Source organism: Myotis lucifugus, unplaced genomic scaffold, assembly GCF_000147115.1.
Source record: "Myotis lucifugus unplaced genomic scaffold, Myoluc2.0 scaffold_2, whole genome shotgun sequence".
Classification (NCBI taxonomy): Eukaryota; Metazoa; Chordata; class Mammalia; order Chiroptera; family Vespertilionidae; genus Myotis; species Myotis lucifugus.
The window spans coordinates 32,844,923-32,863,254 of NW_005871050.1; the positions used below are offsets into that span (position 1 = coordinate 32,844,923).

The 18,332-nt window shown below is 48.9% G+C and overlaps 1 protein-coding gene across 1 annotated transcript; it reads right to left on the reverse strand.

Annotated features, from left to right (window-relative positions):
• Positions 1-10,325: 10,325 nt before the first annotated feature.
• Positions 10,326-18,079, reverse strand: LOC106698058 (arylsulfatase H-like; the record flags this gene model as incomplete). The annotated part of the gene is made up of 4 exons (XM_014460517.2): positions 10,326-10,901; positions 13,999-14,120; positions 15,394-15,556; positions 17,870-18,079. Coding segments are annotated over 4 exons (860 nt in total), but the record flags the coding sequence as incomplete, so codon positions are not given.
• Positions 18,080-18,332: the final 253 nt, after the last annotated feature.

Sequence of the window (18,332 nt, forward strand, 5' to 3'; positions counted from 1 at the left end):
TACTGCCATTCACACACCAGGATCTTGGTTGGTTCAAATGAATGGTCATGGTTGCTACTCACTTTAAAAAAATTCCCATTGTCATATTTTAAATGCACCAAAATGGAGTGAGTGAAAGCAAGACCCCAGCCCCGTGTCCAATCTCCCTCTCTTCTCTCTGTGTCTGTTTTTGTCTCTCTGTCTCTCTGTGTATGGGTCTCTCTCTCTCTTTTCTCTTGTGTCTCTCTGTCTCTCTCTGCGTCTCTCTCTTCCTCTCCTCTCCACTCCTCTTCTCTTCTCTTCTCTTCTCTTCTCTTCTCTTCTCTTCTCTTCTCTTCTCTTCTCTTCCCTTCTCTTCCCTTCCCTTCCCTTCCCTTCCCTTCCCTTCCCTTCTCTCTCTCTCTCTCTCTCTCTCTCTCTCTCTCTCTCTCTGTCTGCTGGTAAGCTCACCATGTACTCTCAGGTGCATTGCCTCAATTTCCAGGTCCCGTGAAGAATGAAGAATAATCAACCTTTATTCTATCAAAATTTCCTGATGGGTATCACGGAAGGGTGTCTTGCCGTCACCATCGGAACCCCAAGGGCCAGTCCCAACACAAGATCTGGCATGGATAGGCTGAGTGGATAGGCTGAGCTGGGCATAGAACACCTTCCCTGGCTCACCTGTCCTACTCACCTGTCCATGGTGGCGTCTCCCTGATTCTGGGACATGGGACTCTCCTGGCTGCCACCTGTCCCCAGACCGCAGACCGCAGGTAGAAGGAGTTCACCCAGGAGACTCACCTTTGGGATATGCAAATGAGGCCATCTGCTCCCCCTGATTTGCATGTCCTGAAAATCCAGGTTACAACAAAAAAGGAAATCCTTCAGCGAAACACCTGCAGACTTGCTCGCCCTGGCTGACTGTTCTCACCTGTGTGCCCACCGGCAAATGATTCATCGAGTAAAAGGAAGAGAAGGCTGGCTCTCCTACCTGAGGTAATGGCTGAGATTCTAGTCTCCGACAATCTGAGGACTCGGGGTGACCTCGGCCCCCAAACTAAAGGAGCTAAAATAGCCCGGCCCGTGTGGCTCAGTGGTTGAGCGTCGACCTGAGAACCAGGAGGTCACCATTGGATTCCCGGTCAAGGGCACATGCCCGGGTTGCGGGCTCCATCCCCAGTAGAGGGCGTGCAGGAGGCGGCCGATCCATGATTCGCTCTCATCATGGATGTTTCTCTCTCTCTCTCTCTCCCTTCCTCTCTCTGAAATCAATAAAAAATATATATTTTTTAAAAAGCAAAGAAAAAAATTGAAACAAAAAATTAAATTAGAAGAGAAGAGAAAATACATCCTCTCTTCCAGAATTATATCTGAATTGTGTCCAGCAAGATGGAGGATGTGGAAGAATTTAAGGGCTTAGGGAGGGATATACTATTTGTCAATACCATGCTTCTATTAAAGAAGGAACAAATGCCTGACTGGGTGGCTCAATGGTTGAGCGTTGACCCATGAACCAGGAGGTCATGGTTCGATTCCAGTCAAGGGCACATGCCCAGGTTTCGGGCTCAATTCCCAGTAGGGGGCGAGCAGGAGGCAGCAGATCCATGGTTCTCTCTCATCATGGATGTTTCTCTCTCTCTCTCTCTCTCTCTCTCTCTCTCTCTATCTCTCTCTCTCTCTCTCTCTCTCTCTCCTCCCTCTCTCTCCTTTTCCTCTCTGAAATCAATCTTAGATGGTGACACCAAAGATACAGGTGCCTCCCCAGGTGGACTTACCTGGAAGAGAACTTTGGTTGGAATTTTATAGACACGTCCCAAGGACATGTTCAAGGTTCAAGAACACTCTTCAGAATGAGACTTGCAAAGGGTATATGACTTTTTTAAAAATACATATTTTTTATTGATTTCAGAGAGGGAGGGAGAGGGAGAGAGAGAGAGAGAAACATCAATGATGAGAAAGAATCATGGATCAGCTGCCTCCTGCATGCTCCCTACTGGGGATCGAGCCCACAACCCAGGCATGTGTCTTTGACTGGAATTGAACCCAGGATCCTTCAGTCCACAGGCCAACACTCTATCCACTGAGCCAAACCAGCTAGGGCACAAAGGGTAGATGACTTTTTATTCTGAACGATGCATTACAAAGCAGGGGACATACAGAAGGCCAAAGGGTACATGAAAAGATGACCAATGATGTCCCTCATCATTAGTGAGAGGCAAATTAGAACCACACTGAGGTATCACCTCACCCATAGAAATGGTTATTTTTTTAATATATTGATTTCAGAGAGGAAGAGAGAGAGAGAGAGAGAGACATCCATGATGAAAGAGAATCATGGATCAGCTGCCTCCTGCATGCCCCCTACTGGTGATCGAGCCCACAACCTGGCATGTGCCTGACCAGGAAGCTGGGACCTCTTGGTCCATGAGATGATACTCAATCCACTGACTGACACCAGCCAGGCAGAATGGTTATCTATACTAATAAAAGGGTAATATGCTAATTAGACCGGATGTCCTTCTGAACAAAGCCATGGTGGTGGGGGCCGAGGCAGAGGTGGTTAGGGGAGATCAGGCCAGCAAGGGAGAGCAGTTAGGGGCGATCAGGCTGGCAGGGGAGAGTGGTTAGGGGCAATCAGGCTGGCAGGGGAGAATGGTTAGGGACGATCAGGCTGGCAGCGGAGGGTGGTTAGGGGTGATCAGGCCAGCAGGGGAGAGCAGTTAGGGGCAATCAGGCTGGCAGGAAAGAGTGGTTAGGAGCAATCAGGAAGGCCACAAGTGAGCAGTTAGGAGCCAGGGTTCCCAGATTGCAAGAGGGATGTCTCAGGGGTCCCAGATTGGAGAGGGTGCAGGCTGGGCTGATGGACCCCCCCCCCGCCCTCCTGTGCACGAATTTCGTGCACCAGGCCTCTAGTTATTGACAAATCAACAAACAGCAAGTTCTGTGCGAGAATGTGGAGAAAAGGGGACCCTTGTGCACTGCTGGTGGGATAGCAGACAGGTGCAGCCACTGTGGAAATGACTTTGGAAGATAAATATCCCAGCTAGGATGCCTCTGTGGGATTCAATCTAGGAACCAGGAGGTCATGGTACGATTCACGGTCAGGGAACTTACCTCGGTTGCAGGCTCGACTCCCAGTTGGGGGCGTGCAGGAGGCAGCCGATCCATGATTCTCTCTCTCATTGATGTTTCTAAAGGGTGTCCCAAAATTCACGCAAGAAGTAATTTTGATAGAAAGCACAGGTTTATAATTAAAAATTGTAAATTCTTTATTGATTCATAAAGTATACAGTCTAGGGTTATGTATGGAATAGCACATCAGGTCAATGGCCTCCATGGCTTTGCTGGCACAGACGCAAAGCCGTGGTCTTCATTGGTCTTCCTTGTCCCTGTTCCTGGGCCATCATTGGTACTTGGTCATGTTCATCAAATTGAAGGGATTGACATCAAAGGGCAACAGATATTAGAATCTGACTCAATAAACCAAGTCAAATTAGGCTTTTAATTTTTGGTTGTTGTTGTTCATGCTCACGCCAAATTCAAATCTTGCGTGAATTTTGGGACACCCTTTATCTCTTTCTCCGCCGTCTCTGAAATCAATAAAAATATATATATTTTAACGAAAAATGACTTGCATTTTCGCTCACAGCCCAAGAAGGCTACCCTGGGACTCACACACCTGGTGGTGAATGTGCCCTGGCTTGCGTTGGACTCAAATACATTTGGGGCAAAGAGAGAGAGAGGATTATAAACGCAATCTGAGAGCGCGGATGAGAGGAGGTGTGGGCAGGGGAGACCAGGTGTCCTTTGTTGCAAAACTGTCACGTTCGCCTCCAAAAAGAGATATTGGGCAATGATGCAACGAGATAATCCCTCAAAGGAGACATGCTCGAGGCCAGGGCTCCCTCAAGGGAACTGCCATAGACCGTCCGGGTGTCCCGTGGTCAGTAGAAGGTTTGATTCCTTCTAAATCAGCGGTTCTCAACCTGTGGGTCGCGACCCCTTTGGCAGTCGAACGACCCTTTCACAGGGGTCGCCTAAGACCGTCCTGCATATCAGATATTTCCATGACGATTCATCACAGTAGCAACATGACAGTGATGAAGTAGCAACGAAAATAATTTTACGGTTGGGTCACAACATGGGGAACTGTCTTGAAAGGGCCAGAAGGTTGAGAACCACTGTTCTAAACGCTCGAGACGCCTGATGAGCAGGCTGAGTCAGGACATGCTCAAGGGTAAGGGTGGCTCTGAGGCGTAGTCATGGCTTTCATACGAAGGAGTCGGTTCAAGGAAGTCTGTACTCACCCAAGTGAGACACTCAAGCCAACTTCCTGTAGTCCTGGCTCTCAGACAGTCACTCAAGGACATCTATACCCACCCAAGTGGGATCTCAACCCAACTTCCTGTAGGCCTGGCTTTCCTACCGACAGTCAGTTCAATGATGTCTACATCCAACCCAACTTCTACAGTCTTGGCTTTCATACTAATAGTCATTCAAGGACATCTACACCCACCCAAGAGACAAGCCAACTTCCTGTAGGCCCATCTTCTATACCAACAGCCAGTTTAAGGCCGACTGTACCCATCCAAGTGACACACTCAACCCAACTTCCTATAGTCTTGGCTCTCAGACAGTCATTCAAGGACATCTATACCCACCCAAGTGGGATCTCAAGCCAACTTCCTGTAGGCCTGGTTTCCATACCAACAATTAGTTCAAGGTCGTCTACACCCACCCAAGTGAGATCTCAACCCAACTTCCTGTAGGCCTGGCTTCCATACCAACAATTAGTTCAAGGTCGTCTACACCCACCCAAATGAGATCTCAACCCAACTTCCTGTAGCCCTGGCTTTCCTACCAACAGTCAGTTCAATGACGTCTACCAACAGCCATTCAAGGACATCTACATCCAACCCAACTTCTATAGTCTTGGCTTTCATACTAATAGTCACTCAAGGACATCTACACCCACCCAAGGGACACACTCAAACCAACTTCCTGTAGTCCCAGCTTCTATACCAACAGCCAGTTCAAGGCCGACTGTACCCATCCAAGTGACACACTCAACCCAACTTCCTGTAGTCCTGGCTCTCAAACAGTCATTCAAGGACATCTATGCCCACCCAAGTGGGATCTCAACCCAACTTCCTGTAGGCCTGGCTTCTATACCAGCAATTAGTTCAAGGTCGTCTACACCCACCCAAGTGGGATCTCAACTCAACCCCGTAGTCCTGGTTTCATACCCAATAATTCAAAGACATCTACACCCACCCAAGTGAAACACTCAACTCAACTTCCTGTAGCCCTGGCTTTCATACCAACAATCAGTTCAATGACGTCTACCAACAGTCATTCAAGAATGTCTACATCCAACCCAACTTCCTGTAGTCTTGGCTTCCATACCAACAATTAGTTCAAGGTCATCTACACCCACCCAAGTGGGATCTCAACCCAACTCCCTGGAGTCCTGGCTTTCATACCAACAGTCAGTTTAAGGATGTCTACACTCACCAAAGTGACACACTCAAGCCAACTTCCTGTAGTCCCAGCTTCCATACCAACAGTCATTCAAGAACGTCTACACTCACCCAAGTGACACACTCAACCCAACTTCCTATAGTCTTGGCTTCCATACCAGCAATTTGTTCAAGGTTGTCTACACCCACCCAAGTGGGATTTCAACCCAAATTCCTATAGGCTTGGCTTCAATACCAACAATTAATTCAAGGTCGTCTACACCCACCCAAGTGGGATCTCAACCCAACTTCCTGGAGTCCTGGTGTTCATACCAACAATAATTCAAGGATGCCTACACTCACCCAAGTGAAACACTCAACCCAACTTCCTGTCATCCCGGCTTCCAAACCAATAGTCATTCAAGGACATCTACACCCACCCAAGTGACACACTCAACCCAACTTCCTATAGTCTTGGCTTCCATACCAACAATTTGTTCAAGGTTGTCTACACCCACCCAAGTGTGATCTCAAACCAAATTCCTGTAGGCCTGGCTTCTATACCAACAATTAGTTCAAGGCCGTATACACCCACCCAAGTGGGATCTCAACCCAACTTCCTGTAGGCGTGGCTTCAATACCAACAATTAGTTCAAGGTCGTCTACACCCACACAAGTGACACACTCAAGCCAACTTCCTGTAGTCCCAGCTTCCATGTCAACAGTCATTCAAGAACGTCTACACTCACCCAAGTGACACACTCAACCCAACTTCCTATAGTCTTGGCTTCCATACTAACAATTTGTTCAAGGTCGTCTACACCCACCCAAGTGGGATCTCAACCCAACTCCCTGGAGTCCTGGCTTCCATACCAACAATTAGTTCAAGGACATCTACACCCACCCAAGGGACACACTCAACCCAACTTCCTGTAGCCCTGGCTTTCCTACCAACAGCCAGTTTAATGACGTCTACCAACAGCCATTCAAGAATGTCTACATCCAATCCAACTTCCTGTAGTCTTGGCTTCCATACCAACAATTGGTTCAAGGTCGTCTACACCCACCCAAGTGGGATCTCAACCCAATTCCCTGTAGGCCTGGCTTTCATACCAACAGTCAGTTTAAGGATGTCTACACTCACCCAAGTGACACACTCAACCCAACTTCCTGTAGGCGTGGCTTCAATACCAACAATTAGTTCAAGGTCGTCTACACCCACACAAGTGACACACTCAAGCTAACTTCCTGTAGTCCTGGCTTCCATTCCAACAGCCAGTTCAAGGGCGACTGTACCCACCCAAGTGACACACTCAACCCAACTCCCTGGAGTCCCGGCTTCCATATCAACACTCATTCAAGGACATCTACACCCACCCAAGTGGGGTCTCAACCCAACTTCCTGGAGGTCTGGCTTTCCTACCAACAGTCAATCAAGGACATCTATACCCACCCAAGTGACACACTCAACCCAACTTCCTATGGTCTTGGCTCTCAAACAGTCATTCAAGAACGACTGTACCCACCCAAGTAAGACACTCAGCTTCATATAGTCCTGGATTTCATACCAATGGTCAGTCGAGAACGTCTCCACCCACCCAAGTGACACACTCAACCCCAACTTCCTGGAGTCCTCGTTTTAATGGCTACAGTCAGTTCAAGGACAACTGTACCCACCCAGGCAAGACATGCAAGCTTCCTGTAGGCCTGGCTTTCATACCCAGTAGTTCAACCTACACAACTTCCTGCTCTCCTGGCTTTCATATGAAAGTCAGTTCAATATTTTTTTATTGATTTCAGAGAGGAAGGGAGAGGGAGAGATATTCACATCCATGATGAGAGAGAATCATGAATCAGCTGCCTCCTGCATGCCCCCCACTGGGGATGGAGCCCACAACCTGGGCATGTGCCCTTGACTGGGAATCGAACCCAGGACCCTTCAGTCCGCAGGCCGATGCTCTATCCACTGAGCCACACCGGCCAGGGCTGTCATGTCATTCTCTTGCATGACCTCAGGGTAAACCTAACAGCTCCTGTTAAGCAAACCAGGGCCACAGGCTGAAGAGCTTAGCTCAGAGCCTGGCTCAGATGTTTCCTAATCCAACTCAGATGCAGATAAGGAAGGCCAGATGGATTTCTGGATGGTGAGCTGCAAGGGAGGTCTGAGCTGGAGACCTGGGCAGGGGGGGTTTTCTTCCCGGGAGATCCAAGCGAGCATCCGTCCCCCGTCTCTCTCCCGGGTTCTTGCGGCTTCCTTGGCCATCCTTGGCGTTGGCCGCCTGGCCCGTAGGCACCTCAGGCCACCCCTGCCTCCCTCTCCACCTGGCCTTCCCCCTCCTTTCTCTCCCCACATCTGTGTCCAACTGGACCCCGAGGACAGGGACACCGGTCGGACGGGATTGTAGGGAGCAGCTCTCGGGTCAAGCCTCGGGCTGACCTATGGCAGGGCCATAGACAAGTCCCAGACCAGAGCTCTCCTGGTATGATGCAGCCTGACCCTGTAGGCCTCCCTAATTCCTTCCTACGTAGGGAATGGGCTGTGGGAGGTGCAGCAAGTGTTGCCAACACAAGAACATCTGTAGACGTGTTCATCTTACCCTTGTTTTCATCGGACGATAAAATAAAACATCGGCGTGCAGGCTGGGTCTTGGGTGTCCTCATCCAGGCACGGGAGATCTACCAGGCCCCAGCTGTATTCTCTTTGTCGGTCTTTTCTTGCATCCCTCACGGCCCCTCCTCAGGCTCACCCTTGGCCGTGCTGGCACAGGACATAGGGATTCACGTTGCAACCGTTGTCCTGGGAGCTGATCCTGGGAGCAGGTCACAGGTGCAAGAGAACGTTGTTTCAAAACGAGGTCAGATCATGGTACGCGGTTCGGGGACAGGGGTTGGCACCAAGTTAAGGTCTCCTGGCTCCTTTTCAAATAGATTTCAAAGAGTTAAACTGGTTTTAAAAATCTTCTTCTTAATAGTTTTGTTGTTGTTAATCACCCCATGAGGATATTTCTTCTGTTGATGTTCACATACAGTGGAAGAGGGAGAGAGAGAGAGAGAGAGAGAGAGAGAGAGAGAGAGAGGATGACAGAATCATACATCGTCTTCCTCCTGCAAGCCCCCTACTGGGGATCAAGCCTGCAACCCAGGCATGTGCCCTTGACCCAGAATCGCACCCAGGACCCTTCAGTTCACAGACCGACGCTCTATCCACTGAGCAACCCTAGCTAGGAATATTTTTTAAAATTTAAATATATATTTTTCTTCATCTCAGAGAGGAAGGAAGAAGGAGAGAGAGAAAGAAATATCAATGAAGAGAGAGAATCACGGATCGGCTGCCCCCTGCACGCCCCCTACTGGGGATGGAGCCCGCAACCCGGGCATGTGCCCTTGACCCAGAATCAAACCCAAGACCCTTCAGCCCACAGGCCGAAGCTCTATCCACTGAGCCACACCAGCTAGGGCTCAAGGACACTTTCCAGTCAACATCACTTTTTTTTATTAGTTACAGGTGTCTGTGGGGAAAAAAAAATAGGTTTCCAGTTTCTTTCTTTCTTTCTTTCTTTCTTTCTTTCTTTCTTTCTTTCTTTCTTTCTTTCTTTCTTTCTTTCTTTCTTTTTAACAAAAACACAGATGAGATATCTCAAATTGCTGGTGATGAGATTTCCTGGGAACTCTTTAAATACACCAGCCCGACAGCATGGTATCTGCAGCCACCAGTATGAACGCTAGGACATCATGCCCCCCCCCCCCCACTTCTCATTCAGGAGGTATCATGCCATGATTTGCCATCCACGGATCAGAGAAGCGATGATGCCTTTTCAACTCCCGCCCTGGCCTTATCGTCTGGATCAATTCAGGCTTTTGCTTCAACGCTGTGCAACTCATTTTTCCTTTTACAAAAATGGGGGCGGTGAGACCTACCTCCCCTACTTTTGTGGAGTGTTAAAAACAAACAAACAAACAACAACAAAAAAAAACCCAGCGCTGGCTGGTTTGGCTCAGTGATTCAGCATCAACCTATGAACCAGGAGGCCCAGTGCACAAAATTCGTGCATGGAGGGGGGGGTGTCTCTCAGCCCGGACTACACCCTCTCGCAATCGGGTGCAATACCCTCAGGGGATCGGGCCTAAAATGGCAGTCGGACATCCATCTCACAATCCGGGACAGCTGGCTCCTAACCACTGGCCTGCCTGCCTTCTTGATCACCCCTAACCGCTCACCTGCCTGCCTGATCGCCCCTAACCACTCACTTGCCTGCCTGATCACCCCTAAACGCTCACTTGCCTGCCTGATTGCCCCAACCACTCGCCTGCCTGCCTGATCACCCCTAACCACTTGCCTGCCTGCCTGATTGCCCCTAACCGCTCACCTGCCTGCCTGATCGCCCCTAACCACTCACCTGCTTGCCTGATCGCCCCTAACCACTCACCAGCCTGCCTGATCGCCCCTAACCACTCGCCTGCCTGCCTGATCACCCCTAACCGCTCGCCTGCCTGCCTGACCACCCCTAACCGCTCGCCTGCCTGCCTGATCACCCCTAACTGCTCACCTGCCTGCCTGATCACCCCTAACTGCTCACCTGCCTGCCTGATCACCCGTAACCGCTCACCTGCCTGCCTGATCACCCCTAACAGCCTCTGCCTCAGCCCCCACCACTGCAGCTTCGTCCAGAAGGACGTCCGGAATGGCATCCAGAAGGTCGTTCGGCTGTCGGTCTAATTAGCATATGACACTTTTATTATTATAGATTTATTATTTTTTTTACCCTCATCTGAGGATTTTTTTCCATTGATTTTTTAGAGAGAGTGGAAGAGAGAGGGAGAGACAGAGAGAACCATCGATGTGAGAGAAACACATTGGTTGGTTGCCTCCTGCACGCATCTTGACCAGGGCCCAGGCCGGGGAAGAGCCTGCCACCGAGGCACATGGCCTTGACCAGAATCGAAACCGAGACCCTTTTGGTCTGCAGTCCGATGCTCTATCCACTGAGCCACACCGGCCAGGGCTAGGGCATCATCCTTGATTTCAAACGGATTAAGCGAGTCAGCTGAGCTTGGCTCCGGCCGATCTTTGTAACAGCGCGTTGCCGCTTGGTAACAAGCATCCCTAGTCTGCTACTCACACACCGGCTTCCATGTCGTCTTCCTTGTCACACCCACAGAGGGGGAAGTTCCCACAGCAGGGCTGCAGCCAGGGTTTCCAGAGGGAGTTGAACACGGACAGCTGCTGGGGGGCTGGGGCGAGCGTGCGGCGGTGCCCATGGACGGCCTCCTCGATTTTCTGGACCACGGAGTCAAATAACGCCTCGTTGTCTGGGCTGAGAGGTTGGCTCTCGGAGGGGTCCCTCGAGATATTGAAGAGCAGGGGAGGGTCGTGGTAGGTGACGTCTCGAGTACAGGAGCAGATCCCACGGGCATAGCAGGCACCGGCTCCCGCCAGCGAAAAGTTGGGCGTCACATAATGAACCTTCCACACGGTGCCACCTGGAAAGAACAGACACCCATGGGGATGCCGTATTTTTTTTAATATATTTTTTATTGATTTTTTACAGAGAGGAAGGGAGAGGGACAGAGAGTTAGGAACATCCATGAGAGAAAAACATCGATCAGCTGCCTCCTGCACACTCCCTACTGGGGATGTGCCCGCAACAAAGGTACACGCCCTTGACCGGAATCGAACCCGGGACCCTTCAGTCTGCAGGCCGACGCTCTATCCACTGAGCCAAACAGGTTAGGGCAGGGAGGCCATATTTGTGATTGTTTGAGCATTTTTTTGGAGGGAGGGCATGAATATTCTTTATTAATGTACTCATCCCCCAAATTTACTGAACACCAATTATGTGTAATTTGAACATTATATTATTACTAGAGGCCCGGTGCACGAATTTGTGCACCTGTGGGTTCCCTCAGCCTGGCCTGTTGGATCGGGCCAAAACCGGCTCTCCGACATCCCCCGAGGGGTCCCAGATTGAAACAGGGTGCAGGCCAGGACGAGGGACCCCACCGGGGGATGATCGGGGCTGGGGAGGGCCGTGGAAGGTTGGCCAGCCGGGGAGGGACTGTGGGAGGGCTCCAGGGCGTGTCCGGCCCGTCTCACTCAGTCCCGATTAGCAGGACCCCAGCAGCAAGCTAACCTACCAGTCAGAGCATCTGCCCCCTGGTGGTCAGTGCACGTCATAGTGACTGGTGGACCCGTCAACTGTCTGCCCCCTGGTGGTCAGTGCACGTCATAGCGACTGGTCGACCAGTTGACAGTCTGGCCCCTGGTGGTCAGTACACATCATAGCGACTGGTCGACCAGTCGACAGTCTGCCCCCTGGTGGTCAGTGTACGTCATAGCAGCTGGTTGACCCGTTGACTGTCTGCCCCCTGGTGGTCAGTGCATGTCATAGCGAGAGTTGAGCAGCCTTAGCATATCATTAGCATATTACGCTTTGATTGGTTGAACGGGCAACCAGACAACCAGACACTTAGCATATTGGGCTTTTGCTATATAGGATAAGGCCCTATTAAACACAATCTTTTAAATACATCACTTTGCTCAATTTTTTATTTCTTTCTTTTGTTTAATTTAAATTCTTTATCGTTTAAAGTATTACCTGAGTCTCCTTTTTCCCCTACATTGATCTTTCCCCAGCTACTCCGACCCCCCAGCACATGCCCTCACCCCTGTACTGTCTGTGTCCATGGGTTATGCTCATATGCATGCATACAAATCCTTTGGTTGATCTCTTACCCCCTTTTATTTATTTATTTATTATTTATTTATTTTTTTATAAATATATTTTATTGATTTTTTACAGAGAGGAAGGGAGAGAGATAGAGAGTCAGAAACATCGATGAGAGAGAAATATCGATCAGCTGCCTCCTGCACATCTCCTACTGGGGATGTGCCCGAAACCAAGGTACATGCCCTTGACCGGAATCGAACCTGGGACCTTTCAGTCCGCAGGCCGACGCTCTATCCACTGAGCCAAACCGGTTTCGGCTCTTACCCCCTTTTAAAAATATTTTTTATTGATTTCATTGAGGAAGGGAGAGGGAGAGAAAGAGAGAGAGAGAGAGAGAGAGAGAGAGAGAGAGAGAGAGAGAAACATCAATAGAGAAACATTGACAGGCTGCCTCCTGCACACCACCTACTGGGAATCGAGCCTCCAACCCAGGCATGTGCCCTGACCGGGAATCGAACTTTTTTTTTTGGGGGGGGGTGTTTTATAATGTATTTTTTTTTCCTGACAAAAAATATTTTTAAAAGAGGCAGCTCCTAGACGGTTTGGCTCAGTGGATAGAGAGCCAGCCCGCAGACTGAGGTACGTGCCACTTGTCCAATGTTCGATTCCAGTCAAGGGCACGCACCTCAGTTGCAGGGTCGATCCCCAGTCCCAGTTGCGGAGTGCGTGCAGGAGGAAACCAATCAATCTGTCTCTCTCACATCGATGTTTCTCTCTGTGTGTCTCTCTCCCTCCCTTCCACCCTCTCTGAAATTTAATGAGAAAAAATATCTTTGGGTGAGGATTACCCCCCCCCAAAAAAAAATACAGAGGAAGTTAGTGACGGAGGAAGAATAAAGTTCACTTCCTGTTGCTCATTTTTTTCAATGTTCTTCATTGTGAGCATTTGTATTCTCTCTCTCTCTCTCTCTCTCTCTCTCTCTCTCTCTCTCTCTCCCTGTATTCATGCATAGGAGCTAATACACACAGAGGCAGACAGACAGACAGACACATACCTCTATAATCTTACTGTAGTATAATCTTACTGTAGTATGGCTGCTTACATAACTTTCCTAAGGAAAAGAGTCTTCCTGGTTGGGTGTTATTGTTCATATGGCATAACTCTGCTGCCCTCTCCCTTCGCCGATTAAAAGGAGAGAGGTTAAGGGAGCTGTGGGACAATATGAAACGTAACAATGCTCGAATAGTGGGAGTGTCAGAAGAGGCAGAAAGGGAGAGCGGAACAGAGAACGAGTTTGAAGAAATAATGGCGGAAAACTTCCCTGACCTGGTAAAGGAAAAAGGTCACACATGGTCAGGAGGCACGGAGAACCCCAAACAAGAAGAACCCAAACAGGCCCAGACATCGCCATGAAAATGCCAAAAATTGAAGGCAAAGCAAGAATCTTGAAGTCATCCCTAGCCAGTTTAGCTCAGCGGATAGAGTGTCGGCCTGCGGACTCAAGGGTCCCAGGTTCGATTCCAGTCAAGGGCATGTCCCTTAGTTGTGGGCACATTCCCAGTGGGGGGAGGGGAGCGTGCAGGAGGCAGCTGATTGATGTTTCTCTCTCATCGATGTTTCTGGCTCTCTGTCCTTCTCCCTTCCTCTCTGTGAAAAAATCAACAAAATATATTTAAAAATAAAAAAGAATCTTGAAGGCAGCAGGAGGAAAGCAAGCAGTTACATGCAAAGGAGCTCCCATAAGGCTGTCCCCTGACTTCTCATGAGAAACTCCACAGGCCAGAAGGGAATGGAAGGCAAGGATCTGAGACCAAGATGACTCTATCCAGCAGGGCCATCGTTCAAGATTAAAAGGAGAAAGGACTATGTCGCTGTCACACACCCACGTGTTTTCCATCTTGGTACTCACAGTCTTTCTGATGCCACCTGACGGCGTGCAGGTACACCCCACAGTAGTGGAAGAGGAACTCATGGTTCGAGTGGCGCGCCCGGCCCTCCAGCAGAGGCATCAGGTTCTGGCGGTCGATCACTCTGAGGAGGGAGAGGAAAAGGCAGGAGGTGGTGAGGAAGTTGGGGTTTAGTCTCCTGTCTTTTTTTATATAATTTATTTTTATTTTTAAATATATTTTATTGATTTTTTCTTACAGAGAGGAAGGGAGAGGGACAGAGAGTTAGAAACATTGATGAGAGAGAAACATCGATCGGCTGCCTCCTGCACGCCCCCCACTGGGGATGTGCCCACAACCAAGGTACATGCCCTTGACTGGAATCGAACCCGGGACCCTTGAGTCCGCAGGCCGATGCTCTATCCACTGAGCCACACTGGTTAGGGCAAGTCTCCTGTCTTATAAGGGAAGGCAGAAGAGGAGGGGGAGATGGAGGAGGAAGAGAGAGAGGAAGGAGGAGAAGGAGAAGGAGTTGGAGGAGATGAGGAGGAGGAAGCCTAAAGTTTCACATTTTTTAATAAAAAATTGTCAATTAATGAATGCATCAATAAGTGGAACACTCTCTCTCTCTCTCTCTCTCTCTCTCTCCCTTAAATCATAAAATTAAACCCATGCCCGGCTGGCATGGCTCAGTGGTTGAGCATCAACCTATGAACCAGGAGGTCAAGGTTCAATTCCCGGTCAAGGGCACATACCCGGGGTTGTAAGCTCGATCCCCAGTAGGGGGCATGCAGGAGGCAGCCGATCCATGATTCTCTCTCGTCATGGGTGTTTCTATCTCTCTCTCTCTCTCCCTTCCTCTCTGAAATCAATAAAAATATATTTAAAAGAATAAGAATAGCCCTGACTGGTTTGCTCAGTGGATAGAGCGTCGGCCTGCGGACTGAAGGGTCCCGGGTTCGATTCCGGTCAAGAGCATGTACCTTGGTTGCGGGCACATCCCCAGTGGGGGGCATGCAGGAGGCAGCCGATCGATGTTTCTCTCTCATCATTGATGTTTCTAGCTCTCTGTCCCTCTCCCTTCCTCTCTGTAAAAAATAAAGAAATTTAAAAAAAAAGAATAAGAATAGCCCTGGTCGGTGTGGCTCAATGGTCAGAGCATCGGCCTACACACCATCAGTCGGACATCCTTAGCACTGCCGCTGAACTTGCCAGCTGTGAGCCTGGCTTCTGGCACGCTGACCACCAGGGGGCAGCTCCTGCATTGAGCGTCCGCCCCCTGGTGGTCAGTGCGCATCATAGCAACCAATCATTCCGCCATTTGGTAGATTTGCATATTAGCCTTTTATTATATAGGTTGCCCCCATGCAACTCAAATCTACCTCCACAGATTTGGAGCCAGCCCTGTGGTTTCTTACCTGTCCACGGGCAAAATTCCTCCAGCGATGAAAGACAGCGTTGGGTAGATGTCCATGAGGCTGGTGGGCTCGTCAATGACTCTCCCAGCCTCCAGCGCGGCCGGCCAGCGGAATATTCCGGGGACTCGGATGCCCCCTTCCCATCCGCCCATCCCTTTCCCACCTGGAAGCAAAGAGAGAAGATGATGAAAGTTCAACGCAACCGTATCATGGGCTGCTCAACGGGAAATGGAACCGAGATGTAAAGTTGGCTTGTTGTATTGACGGCGGCGTGCTAGCCTCAAGGAGAGAGAGATACAAGTGGGCGTGAGCTATACTTCTTGCCTCCAACAAGTGACATCTCGTCCGGCCAGTGTGACCCAGTGGTTGAGCGTTGAACCCTGAACCAGGAGGTCAAAGGTTGGATTCCCAGTCAGGGCACATGCCCAGGTTGTTGGCTAGATCCCCAGTATCTATCTAATCTAGCTGTCTCTGTACCTATCTATTATCTATGTATGTATGTGTGTATCTATGTGTCTATCATCTATCTATATATCAATCTATCATCTACCTGTCTATGTATCTATCACCTATCTTTGTATCAATCCATCATCTATTATCTATATATCTATGTATTTATGTATCTATCATCTATGTATGTATGTGTGTATGTGTGTATGTATCTATCATCTATCTATGTATAAATTTATCATCTGTTTATCTACCTGTCTATGTATCTATCATCTATCTTTGTATCAATCTATCATCTATTACCTATGTATTATGTATGTATCTATCATCTATCATCTATCCATCCACCCATCATCTATCGATTTATTATCTGTCTATCAACTATCGATCATCTATCTATCTATCTATCTATCTATCTATCTATCTATCTATCAACTATCTATCATCTATCTATCTATCTATCTATCTATCATATCTATCTATCTATCTATCTATCTATCTAATTGTCTATCTATCTATCTATCTATCTATCTATCATCTATCTGTCTTTCTATCTAGTGATTGACAACATGGCATCCATGAAAGAGAAAAATAAAAGAATGAACAGAGAGTAGAAGTACTGAGGAAGAAATCAGTAGGAAATTGTTAAAAATAATAATAACAATATGAGCCCTAACTGGCTCAGTGGAAAAAGCGTCGGCCTGCGGACTGAAGGGTCCCAGGTTCGATTCCTGGTCAAGGGCATGTACCTTGGTTGCGGGCACATCCCCGGTAGGGGGCGTGCAGGAGGCACTGGTCGATGTTTCTCTCTCATCGATGTTTCTAACTCTCTATCCCTCTCCCTTCCTCTCTGTAAAACAATCAATAAAATATATATTTTTAAAAATAATAATAACAATATCAAGGGATATGAAAAAATAGCCAATAGAGTTTCAAAACATAGAATAGAGAACTGAAATGCATAAATACGTCACCATGTATATTTATATGCTGTATACGAGGCCCCAAGAACACTAAGAAATGAAAAAAATTCACTGTTCATAACTCATTCTCACCCTAGTCGGCTTGGCTCAGTGGATAGAGCGCCGGCCTTCGGAATGAAGGGTCCCGGGTTCGATTCCTGGTCAAGGGCACATGCCCGGGTTACAGGCTCGATCCCCAGTAGGGGGCGTGCAGGAGGCAGCCGGTCCATGATTCTCTCTCACCATGGATGTTTCCATCTCTCTCTTCCTCTCCCTTTCTCTCGGAAATCAATAAAAAAATTATATTTAAAAATAATAAATTAATTTTAAAAATAAAGATTTAAAAAATAAAATAAAATCCAATGACAGTAAAAAAAAAAAAACCACAATAATAATAATAAGTGTTGCCCTGACTGGTGTGGTTTAGTGGATAGAGCGTCGGCCTGTAGACTGAAGGGTCCTGGGTTCGATTCCGGTCAAGGGCATGTACCTTGGTTGCGGGCACATCCCCAGTAGGAGGCATGCAGGAGGCAGCTGATCGATGTTTCTCGCCCATCGATGTTTCTGGCTTTCTATCCCTCTCCCTTCCTCTCTGTAAAAAATCAATAAAATATAAATAATAATAATAATAAGAGTGTTGGGAATACAGCTGGACCCCACCCATGCACAAATTTGTGCACCAGGCCTCTAGTAATAATAATAATAATAATAATAATGAAAAAGAAATAGCCCTAACCGGTGTGGCTCAGTGGATAGAGCGTCAGCCTGCAGACTGAACGGTCCCAGGTTCGATTCCGATCAAGGGCATGGACCTTGGTTGTGGGCACATCCCCAGTGGGGGGCGTGCAGGAGGCAGCTGATCAATGTTTCTCTCTCATCATCGATGTTTCTAACTCTCTTTCCCTCTCCCTTCCTCTCTGTGAAAAATCAATAAAATATATTTAAGAAGAAAAAGAAAAAGAAAGAAAGAAAAAGGAAAAGAAAAAGAAATAAACCTGCCCATGCATCGCGGTGGGAGCAAGCCCAGCCTCACCCCCAGAAGCGCCCCAGCCCCTGCGCCTCACCTTTGTAGACTCCGTTCCAGCCGCCCAGCTGCGCCCCGCGGGCCTGCACCTCCAGGCTGCCCCCGTGGTCCGAGGTGAAATAGATCAGCGTGTGGTTGGCCAGGCCCTCCTGGTCCAGGACCTCCAGGATCTTACCTGCCTCAGGTGGAGAGAGGGAGCGGTCGGCCGGTCGCCTCTCCGCGGGGACCTGCGCTGATAATCCTGGGGTCACTGCGATGCGTTAGCTCCACATCACAGCGTCCTCGGATGAGAGTTTATCATAGACTAGAGGCCTGGTGCATGAAATTCGTGCACTGGCGGGGGGTGGGGGTGTCCCTCAGGCCGGCCTGCCCCCTCTCCAATCCGGGACCCCTCGGGGGGTGACCGACTGCCGGTTTAGGGATCAGGACTAAAGTGGCAGTTGGACATGCCTCTCCCAATCCGGGATTGCTGGCTCCTAACTGCTCACCTGCCTGCCTGCCTG